Source organism: Seriola aureovittata, chromosome 6 (assembly GCF_021018895.1).
Source record: "Seriola aureovittata isolate HTS-2021-v1 ecotype China chromosome 6, ASM2101889v1, whole genome shotgun sequence".
In the NCBI taxonomy this organism is placed as follows: domain Eukaryota; kingdom Metazoa; phylum Chordata; class Actinopteri; order Carangiformes; family Carangidae; genus Seriola; species Seriola aureovittata.
The window spans coordinates 17,538,462-17,549,108 of record NC_079369.1 but is presented as its reverse complement, the minus strand read 5'-3'; the positions used below and the strand labels follow the sequence as shown (position 1 = coordinate 17,549,108).

The window sequence follows — 10,647 nt, the reverse complement described above, 5'->3', positions numbered from 1 at the left end:
ACAAGGTCAAAGGCAGCTGTGTGATTGGCTGCACAGCTCCTGTCTGAAAGAGATAAAATGGGGATTGTAAACTTTGCATCGCCACTCACGTGCTCGGATGTTGCTACAGAATTGATTAAATTGTCATACTTTGTCTAAGAAAACCCTTTAAGAATGCATTTAAATAAAGAATATATGTTTAGTATAAGTTAAATATTTTGTATATAAAATGCCCATAACAATTTCCTCCATGACAATCAAATTTCCCATTTTGTCTGACAAAACCAAAAACTAAAAAGTATTCAGTTTATCACATAACACAAAAAAGCAGCAAACCTCAAAACTGAGAAGTTCTAACTGGGACACGTTTGTCATTTTTGAAGCAAAAAATGTTACCATTTTATTTTTCTGTTGAACAAATGGATCAAATCAACACCAACTGCATTTACGGAGGAGAAATTGTAACAAAGAACTATGGGTATCCTGGGGATTAAAATTCAACTGAGGGTGACGTGCATGCAGATCCAGCCTAAAGAAAAGACAAGCAATCACAGTTCCTTAATTTTTTTTTATTAACACATATCAACATGTCCACTTAAAAGGACTAAGTAGCAAATATGTTCTCTTCTGCATTCAACTGAACACAAAAGGCTAATTTCTGTACATTCACTAAGGCTCCGTCTTTAGGGAAAACACAGGTTTCCATAAGGCAAACAATATCTAAAGGAATGATATTAAGTACTTTATCCAGCATGTCAATTTATATTTCAGTTCTTCCTGACAGTACAAAGATGCAAGCTAGTGGCGTAATCTCTCTGCCATTTCAATTCATATTTTACAACCTAAATACACAGTAAAGGGAAAAGGCAAGTATAAAATAAAGTTAGTTCACGTTATCAAAATGTGTAATTTTAGAGCATTTCCCTGTGTAAGATAGGTTGGTGTATCAGCAGGGAAAGTCTGGACTGCCACTGCTGCGTCACTGAACCGATTCTGAGTAAAGAAAAAGATTATTCAGTGTAGGCTGAACATGTATATAAATCTCAAAATGAATATGTGGATGTAAATAAATATCATACATGACAGCCACATTTCTTTATCAGCTTATATCGTTCTAGCCCGTTACAAGCCTTTCTTTTCTGCACAGTCACATCTGGCAGTTTCGTGTCACTTTATTTAACAGTATTCAAAACGCAAAAAAAAAAAAATATTATAATAAATTCCAATGTTTTAAGACTGATTTGTCAGTTATTCATTCTGCTAAAAGTCGCAGCATAAGACAGTCGTGCAATGGGGGAAAAATGGTTCTAAAAGCTGCAATGAGAAATATTTTTCACAGCAACAACAGTTAATACTTATGGTAATGATAGCTACTTGAATATAGCATTCATTTCAGCTTTTACAGCTAAAAAGCCTTGTTCAAGACACGACCAATGCCAACAAAAAACCATTGGTAAATTTATCTCTCAAATGTATGTTCCAATTATATATCCCACTAGGTCACAGATTTTTTTTAAAACATAAAATTGAACTAAACTTGAAATGAAAAAATGCTGCACTGTGAACTAAATATGATAAGAAGCAGAAGATTCTGTCACATTCTGCAAGGCGTGTCGATAACATAAGATGAATAAATTGTGGCTGTGCAGTTTAATGTGATGTCTCTCTACAGTACAAAGAAGGGCAGGTATTGGAATCTCAATCTTTACAGTTACTGAACACCAACAACTACATGGGCAGATAATGCATAGCCTTTTCCCTTCGTGCTGTCCTCACACAATGATCACAAACTCATAAAAACACTGATTACACACCCTGTGCTCCAACACACACCCGAGCAGGCAGCATATTTATTCCATTTTCACTAACAGTGCAAAACAGCAGCTTACACTTACAGAAGTGCCTTCACACATGTATGATGAAGGCAGCTTACACCTTCCAATTCAGAAACCTGACCTCTGTTTCAGTCCAGACAGACGTATGGCAGTATGTTCAGCCTGCTTTCATCTCCATGTGGGTCCAAGGAGATGCACTCCGTCCAGTCATACCAGTTACCCTTTGTGTCATAGCAGCCGTTAACTCCGGACCAGTGTTGTGCATGTAATCTGCTGAGGTCTTCGTTGTTGACCTCTCTGCTAACCCCTGGTAAATCCTTGGCTGATCGTTCTGGTGCCAACACGTGTGTTTCCTTGGTGTCTTTACTTTGGTGTTCCTCTTTCTTCAAGAACTCAGTCATGAAAAAATGTGCACCCGGGGTGTGGGCGCCTGATGATGTCAGCACATTGCTTTGCTGGCTAAGGTACGACTGGATGATTTCGCTCCTCGACAGCTCTTTCCAGTCTGTCTGCTGGAAGGGACTGGGAGGGACAGATGGATTCTGCTTCGGCTGATCTGACCACTGAGGTTCAGGTCTGTGCCCCAGTCTGACCTCCCCCTCCTGGCAAGACTCCTTATGGAAGGAGGTTTTGATCTGCCCTGTTACAGGGTCAAATGTCAGCCTCCTATCTTTTAACCTGACTGGTTTAGTGCTATCAACTACAGTCTGTCCATCTAAATTCACCACATAGTCTTTAGGCCTGTATTTCTGTCTTTTCCTTTTCCCTGTATTGCCAACAGCACCATCATCTTCCAAACTGACCCCGTCACTGCAGGGGGAGGCAGTTGAATTGTGAAGAGACGTATTGGGAGTCCTGCTTTGAGAGTCTAAATCTGCAGACCCCAACCCGTCAGTGTGCAAACCCTGAACACAGACATTTAAAGCCTGAGGAGAAGGCCCCAGCCCAGAGGTGTCCACAGACCCGGGCCTCAGAGTGGGGCTTGAAAGACGAGGCTCACTCTGTGCTTGGGTTGCAGTTTGTTTGACAACAACTTCCTGCTTTGGAGTTTGAGGACTCTGCAAGGAACAGCGAGGGCTTCTGGGTCGATACTGCCCCCCAGAGGCAGCTAGCTCCTGTCTGGCTTGCTGCTGCAGAACGGATGCTTTTAGCAAAGAAGAAGTGCTAAGAGGCTGGCTGTATACCGGGGCACTTGGATGAGGTTTAACAGCATTGACAGGGATTTTATTTAGCCTGTCATTGTCCAAAGGCTCAGAAATCTCCCTGTCTGAAGGCTGATGTGCATGAGAATCTGTAAAAATTTCAGAGCTACTGCCAATTCCATTGGTTGGCAGCTGTTTTGAGTTTTGTATTTTATCATTAAGAGTTGTTTTGGATATCTTGGTTGGCAAGAGCTGTCCTTCCCTCTGGTTAGCCTTACGTTTCCTGTTGCCTGGTTTTTCCACCCTTGGAGAGTAGCAGTTGTTGAAGTCATTTCTGTTCTTCAACTCTGGACCTGTTTTACCTGATGGTGTGGTGGCAGCTGGAGTGGAGATGCAGGGATGAGCACCACCATTGGAAGACCATGATGCACCAGTGTGTCCTTTGGACAACACCTCATCCTTCCCTGGCTCAATTAGCTTCTGCCAGTTTCGCAGAAGCTTCTTGGCTCTTTTTGCAAGGTCCTCATTCTTGGTTTTCTTCCGGACATCGTTGATGAGCTTGCCAAGACGGGTTTCCTTCAAGGAGACAAGATTGGTGTTAAACACTGGCTGTCACTTGATTCCTGAAAAACCAGATTCAGCTGAATTTTATTTCTGAATGCACATGTTGTTGGCATGCATGTAACCTACCTCCAGTGCCTCTTTGGTGATGGGATATTTTTCCAAAAAAGAGATCACCTCCACAACTACCACCATGTTGCATATCTGCTGAAAAGACACATGCCTTTATATAACACAATCCTGTAACAGTATAGTGTTGTCAGCGTTACAACAGCGTCCAAGTACATCTACTTGTATGTCGATGTTACAGTTTGTGATTCCATATATATATATATACACATACATACACACACACATATATGGACACTTGTGATGAAGATATGTAATGAAAGCAAGACATTTTACAGTTAAACAATAAACTTTATTGTCCAAATTGACATCAGCGCACTGAATTGGTAAAAGTCATTGGGAATTAGATAAAATAACTATGAAAATAAATAACTATAATAACTATAACTATAAGTAAAAAACATAAGAACAAATGAATACATATTATATATGTTTAACTTGAATGAAAACAAAGGATCAAATCACCAATATATATATATATGTGTATATATATATATGTGTGTATATATATATATATATATATATATATATATATATATATACACACACACACACACACACACACACACACACACACACATACTATATATATTATTCCAACATAGTCCTATAGGCAAGAGGCCTAATGTGCACGTTTTACATACAAAAGAAAGAGGGGCTATTAAAAGGCCGGGGCCTAATTTGAATACACTTTCAAACTTGCACCTGTATGTCAAGAGACGATGTACTCATGCTGGTTTCAGGTTCAGTATGACAAACTGAGACTGGAGACTGCATGCAAATACAACCATGTTAACCCACAAGGAGAATAAGTAAGATCTGCTAGCAAGATAGAAGAAACGTACTGTACATATCTGACTGTTCACTTTAATCTGGAGCACAGTATATACTGCAGAATCCACACCATACAATTCTTCAAGTTGGAAATACTATCTAACCTTAGTCAATAATGCTTGTGAGACAACCATGGTAATTTCACAGTAGAGAAGAACTGGAGCGGCATCCTACTAAAGTTTGACACTGTAATGTCACAGTGATGACAGGGTGTTGTCCAGTTTAATTGTACCACAGATTTGACCAATCTTTGAGAAGTCCTGTAACACACCAACGCATTGTCATCAGCTGTATTGGGTAAGGGTTGAAATGTTATTTCAAAGTATAAAAACACTTGAGCTTCCTGAAACCCTCATTTAATCAACATCTGTCACTGAAGGACACTTACCTGCAGATTTACACTTCCTACCTGGTAGCTTAGTTTAAGCTATAGTTATGAGGCATTGTGCAATTCAGTGTGTACAAACTGCCAACTTGTCTTCATCAACATTAGCCAACAGCATTGTGTTAGCCAGGCTCCTGAATGCCTGGTATTAATTACTATCACTAACAAGAGAGGTTAGCCAGCTAATTAGCAAGCAAATAATAACTCGCCCCACACCTCCACTTTATCACCCCTCTGCAGTGACATGAAGCGGCTTATTGTCCGTCTCTCTTCACCCAGCTCGTTCCTTGGAAACTACGGGACATACTCACATTGCTCTGGCCGTCGATGGCCTGTAGCAGCCGGTCTCTCATCACCTGCGGAGTGGCTGTAGCCGCTGTCATCGCCTGGCGGTGTCGTGGGTCGGTCAGGACGGACTCAAGACAGCAGGATCCCCCGAGGAGGCGAGGCGGCGGTGGGAAACCTGCCGACACTCACAGGCCCGACGGAAGATCTTCTGTGGGAGTGGGCGTCATGTCTTATCATGCTTTAAATCTAGTTTCGTTCGCTGTCCTCACGTATTCGTGAATTCAGACAACGAGAATAGAAAATCCTCTCCGGGAATTGGCTACCCCCCTCGGCTGGTAGCCTCCTCCTCCTCGGCCTTCTCATCGGGCTTTTTGTGAAGAGCCCGCGAAGAGCACGACGGGAGAATTTTACGCAACCACCGTCAATTTACGTCATCTCGCGTCTATATTATTGTTTGCCGTGATATGTTGAACAATAGATAGAATAATAGATCTCTTATTAAAACCTACGTTTATTTTATTACATATGTATAAAGTATATAATATATATTTTATTTTACTTCAGAATCGGTTTTAATGGTCAAGTACGTTAGTGCACAGCTCACAGTATCAATAACAAAAGCATCCAGGGAGATAAACGGACATACAGAAAAAACAGGGATAACAAAGCAGAACAAAGATAAATCAACACATGACTATTATATATATAACCCAGTAGGCTAAAAATGAAGTGGTGCAAGGAATGGAAGAGTGTAAGTAATGTGCTGGAATAAATATAAAATTAACAAGTAATATAGGTATCATGTAATAAATTTACAAATAAAGAATCATCACCAAGTTTTATCTTTTAACACACTTTTTTTTCAAAAGCTCTATGTGATGTGTTCTTTGATTTTTTTTCTTTAACTTATACTGCGTTTTTCTTTTATGCCTTTTCATTAAAAAATATAAAAGACCCCTTTAAAGCCATTATGGCATAAATTTAACAATTGTGCAGATTTGCAGGCAAATGATAAATCATTTGAGATATTTTTAAAGCAGAAATTAAAAAATACTGCATACAAGTAGTCAAATGTCAGAACCTGCTGTTTTTCTTGGACACTGGAGTAAATTAAATATTTTGGGTTTTGTACTTCTGCTTGGATAAAATAAGACATTTAATGATGTGCGCTTGTGTTCTAGGCCTTTTTCCAATGTCTGATAGACAAAATGATTAATCGAAAAATAACCAGCAGATTAGACAATAATGAAATAATCGCTAGGTTATACAGAAGACTTCTTGAGGTTAACAAATCCAAATCTGCTGTAGTTGTTTATGCTTAAACATTGAAATAAAATTAAGTCTGATATAAAAGATGGTAAAATATGTTAATTTCTTGCAAATTAACTGCAACTGCTTTTAGGAAATGTATTTAATTTATTAGTCATGTCATTGCAAAGTCAGTATAGACAGTCACAATCATGCAAGTCAATTAACAGACAGAGGATAAGAAAATTGTATTTTTATTGTTAAGAATAAGGACACATTTACATTATATAGTGCATATACATTTACTTACAGCACATGTGCCTCAGAATAAAAGGAAAATATATATTTATATTTTTTTATCTGAGCCGCTGCACATCACACACATAACAGGAGATAAGTAAAATTTGGAGATGTCTGAACCATTTATTGTATCAGAAGGTGACAGAGATAATTCTGACTTGTCTGTTGGATCCAGCTGAACTCTGACGGCCATGCAGGTAAAAGGAATAAAAGGATGTTTCAGCAAGATCATCTTGGTAAGTCAAAGGTTGAACGCCAACTCTTATGGGACAGAGCAGGATCCTTGAATGATGACAGACAACTAACAACAAAATTTCCTATTCTGTTAGCAAAGGCTGCCCATCATTTTCAACCCTGGTGTTTCTTTAATAAATGAACCGACATGCTGAAGAAACCATCTTGTCTTCTACACTGAAGCACAAGGGCACATTTACGACACATATCCAGCAGAAGGCAGGGGTGGTGAGATAGTTACAGCTTAAACAAAAAAGTAAAAATGTAACAACTTGTATTAGACAAAATAAATACAGCGATTCATAGATTCCTGAACAGCCAGATGCAGAATTAGAATTTGAGGTGGTAAAGAAAATGGAGCATAATTACAGTTAAAAGAGTCAAAGGAACAGAAAATCCCATCAAGGAGAAGTTCAGAGCATCCATGTTGAAAAAGTGGGAGTCTGGTCACCGCACATGTTGATCATGATCCAAACAATCTGTGAAGATTTAAGACATTCAACTACTTAGATAAGAAACAAGTTCATAGCACATTTTCCAGGACTTTTGTTTAAAAGATTAAAAAGCATAAGAGGGTGGACAATGGAAGAAAAGGGGGCTTCCAAAAGCCTCAGAAAATATTTAACCTAATTGTTGCCTCGTGTATGTCCCTGTAGTAAAAGACCTGTCAATCAATTTGAGAGTGATATCACCTTTTTTTACATTTGGATTAACCACGTGTCACGTGTCAAGTGTCACGTACACTAGTCAAAGGCAATTACATGTGTCTCTGGTGAAAAAGTATCACCAGAAATGATTTATAATCAAACAATCTTAAACGGGAGTTTACATTTTTGTCCCATGTTGTACATTCTACGACATCAAAAAGGCAGCAGAGGGATTATTAGGTTGAGCCTTATGTTAAGTTGTTTTTCATACTGTCAACAAATCCCATATGAGCTACTTTCTGACTTCCTTATTCAGTCTGTGGCACACAACCCCAACTCCACTGGTTTCTACTGAAGATATAAATCTTGAAAAATAGGTCACAAATATATAGATTTATTTGTGTAAAGGCGCAGTAAATTCCAAAAACAGCCGGACACTGTGATTTTTAGCAAACTTTACTCAAACAGGGGTCAACAGCCTATTTGTTGGGGACTATTTTCATCCATTAATAATAAACATTTGACCCTCTAGTGTGAGTAGAATGATGGTGTATGTGGGATTGACTCAAAATAAACTACAGTGCCAGTGAAGAACACGTCACCTAGTGAATGAAATTGAGAGATCAGCACATTCACCATTACGTCCTTTTACAACTATTTTAAAGTACATGACCAGTATTGACTAACAGAGTCTTACTTACACAATCATGCAGAACATGATGAAGATGTTCCACAGAGCGATGAAGATCCGAAAGTATCGCAGGCTGAGCAGGAACTCTCTGATGTTGTCACCTGAAAGATGGACTAATCATTTTTGTGGCTGTACTTTTTAGATATCTGTGACACACACATTTTCTTAATTCTATTCTCATCTCTCTCTTTAACACTCATACACACCTGTTGTTGGCGCTCTGGACTCATCTCCAAATCCCTGGCCCTCCTTCCTTTTGCTGCAAAACATCCACAGTCAATGTCCTACTGTTCCATTTGTTCATTTTACTGCTGCTTTATTTAACAATGTGATATTATCTTCTATAGTTGTGACTGTGCTGCACGGCCTATGTGTCTGATATTACCATTGTACTAACTACTCAGTATCTTTCAACATTTTGTCAAGATCAACATAATAATTATATTTTATTGATGCCTTATTATTTCTGTTTTGGGTGTCTTCTGTTGGTTGCATGGCTACATGTTACAAATAATGGATATTGTTGCTATATTATTGTACTATTGTTTTGCTGTTTCCCTCTGGATGGTGTCTGCATTGTCTTGAGAATGCTTATTTTGTTTTTATTGCTGCCTTTATGGCATCCTGTTGTCTTTGTATACCCTCACTTCATTGGTTTCAGAACATCTCACCAAAGAACTGCAACTGAAAATTAGCCAGGTCACTAACACATATATAGAGAGAAGTTATAAATAGATAAATAAAATAAAGCCCTGTTCTACATGTAAAGTTGAAAGCAGCAGTGGTTAACCCTCTGGTTTCAATGTAAAACACTCTAAGCATGCAAGTTTTATTTACAAAAGCATACATTTATTTGTACATCATTTAGAGAGAAGCTGGTGACACTAGTTCAAAGTGCTGATGTGGGGTTTTCACACACCTCAACTCATTCATATCATCAACTTCTTTTAATTATTCATATTGTCAGTGACAATACAGGCATATACTGACTTTTAATGGAAGAGGCACAAAAACAAGTTGGGATAAAGTCACTTAACATGTAAACAGACGATATTATTATCTTATTTATTATATTTTCATGCTAAATTTGCATGTTTATATCGTAAAACATTTTTTTTTTTGTACAACATTGACCTGTTCTCTAATAATATTTAAGTAATTATTACGTGTCTGTCTTTTTTCTAGCAATTTAGTTTCCTGGCAGCTTTATACTTCGTGTATATTTACAAAATGATAAGTCAAACGTTTAACTTTGGATGAAATACTCACAGCTTGAAATTCAGCACAGCCCCTGCATTCACCAGCAAGGTCCTGGAGAGCACGGAGAGACAAAGTGGTCAGACAGGTGAGATTATTTACCTGCAGAGCTAACGTTAGCTGCTGAGCTGGCATTAGCACTGAGCTAGTTAGCTTGTTACACCGCCATCTAACTGGCACCGCCGTGTACAAAAACACACACGGAAAACATTTCAGTAAAATAAAAAAACGTGTCTCTATGTAAACACATGCCAGACATTGAATAAATTACCCGAATATCAACAGATCTGCGATCATCTTGCTCTCATCACATCACAGAGATTTCTCACTTCCGTCTTCATCTACGCAATCAAAAATGTGACCAATGAAGTTTCAGTGCCCCGACGAGCGCTGTCTCTTAAGTTTTTATACCCTGAATTTGCCTGTCAGGCAGGCCTCTCCCTATCACTTCCTTACGATTTGTTTAAGTAGTTATGGGTGGATAAGGCTTAAACTGTGGGTAGGGGCATTGTAGGAGAGAGGGGAAAGGAGACTGAATGGATGTTATAAGAATATTTGGTATAAGGACTACGACGTTCTACCTGAAAGACTAAATTTAGGGACGTAAAACTCATCCACTAAGTTTCAGCAGGCTGGATTTAAGAGGCAACACCAGCAGAAATATCCTGCTTTGGAGACCCTATTCTTAGAAACGAGCGCCATCTACAGCTAAGAAAGGTCATCGCAGGGTCATTTCTCTCTCTTCAACGTTGGAAAATTAAAATTTTAAAGAACTTAGATAACCATTTTTTAAACAGTCAGGGAGTAAATGTAGCTTAAAATAACAAGAAATTCTATTGTGACATCTATGACTGTGTAATCTAATATTTTACTGCCAACTCTGCTGCCCCCATGCATATACAACAGAGGAGGAAAAATGTTCAGACCCACCACTGAGGAGTCGCGGAGGTCATCTGTGGGGTGGGTCAGAGTTCAGTAGCCAACTATTTGATATTGTTGCTGCTTTTCAACAGTAAACTTCTCTGAAGACATGGATAATGATGTCCAAAACGGATAAACGTAATAGGCAACGGGTGTTGATCATTTAGATAGATGACCAATACAATTCACCCATCTC

General features: G+C 38.7%; 2 protein-coding genes across 3 annotated transcripts; both read right to left on the bottom strand.

The window, feature by feature from the left end:
* Nucleotides 1-527: 527 nt before the first annotated feature.
* On the bottom strand, nucleotides 528-5,544 carry LOC130170471 (mediator of RNA polymerase II transcription subunit 26-like). Of its 2 annotated transcripts, none has more exons than XM_056377748.1 (3): nucleotides 5,177-5,544; nucleotides 3,647-3,724; nucleotides 528-3,532 (listed from the first exon to the last, which is right to left on the bottom strand). In XM_056377748.1, the coding sequence occupies exons 1-3, from the start codon at nucleotides 5,246-5,248 to the stop codon at nucleotides 1,943-1,945; spliced, it is 1,740 nt and encodes a 579-aa protein (XP_056233723.1). In that variant the 5' UTR covers nucleotides 5,249-5,544; the 3' UTR covers nucleotides 528-1,942. The 2 variants fall into 2 exon arrangements, with proteins under 2 accessions (XP_056233723.1, XP_056233724.1); XM_056377749.1 differs by having other exon boundaries at nucleotides 3,647-3,721.
* A 1,095-nt stretch (nucleotides 5,545-6,639) lies between these two features.
* On the bottom strand, nucleotides 6,640-9,926 carry smim7 (small integral membrane protein 7). Its single transcript, XM_056379192.1, has 5 exons — nucleotides 9,802-9,926; nucleotides 9,543-9,584; nucleotides 8,480-8,532; nucleotides 8,284-8,374; nucleotides 6,640-7,414 (listed from the first exon to the last, which is right to left on the bottom strand). Exons 1-5 carry the CDS (start codon nucleotides 9,825-9,827, stop codon nucleotides 7,399-7,401), a joined length of 228 nt encoding a protein of 75 aa, XP_056235167.1. The 5' UTR covers nucleotides 9,828-9,926; the 3' UTR covers nucleotides 6,640-7,398.
* Between the last annotated feature and the right edge of the window lie 721 nt (nucleotides 9,927-10,647).

Coding starts and splice junctions, on each gene's coding strand:
- LOC130170471 (XM_056377748.1), bottom strand. CDS start 5,248: ATGACAGCGGCTACAGCCACTCCGCAGGTGATGAGAGACCGGCTGCTA. Junction 3,725..5,176: donor CCATCGACGGCCAGAGCAAT/GTGAGTATGTCC, acceptor GTGTCTTTTCAG/CAGATATGCAACATGGTGGT. Junction 3,533..3,646: donor TCACCAAAGAGGCACTGGAG/GTAGGTTACATG, acceptor GTCTCCTTGAAG/GAAACCCGTCTTGGCAAGCT.
- smim7 (XM_056379192.1), bottom strand. CDS start 9,827: ATGATCGCAGATCTGTTGATATTCGG. Junction 9,585..9,801: donor GCAGATCTGTTGATATTCGG/GTAATTTATTCA, acceptor CGTGCTCTCCAG/GACCTTGCTGGTGAATGCAG. Junction 8,375..8,479: donor GTCCAGAGCGCCAACAACAG/GTGTGTATGAGT, acceptor TCCATCTTTCAG/GTGACAACATCAGAGAGTTC.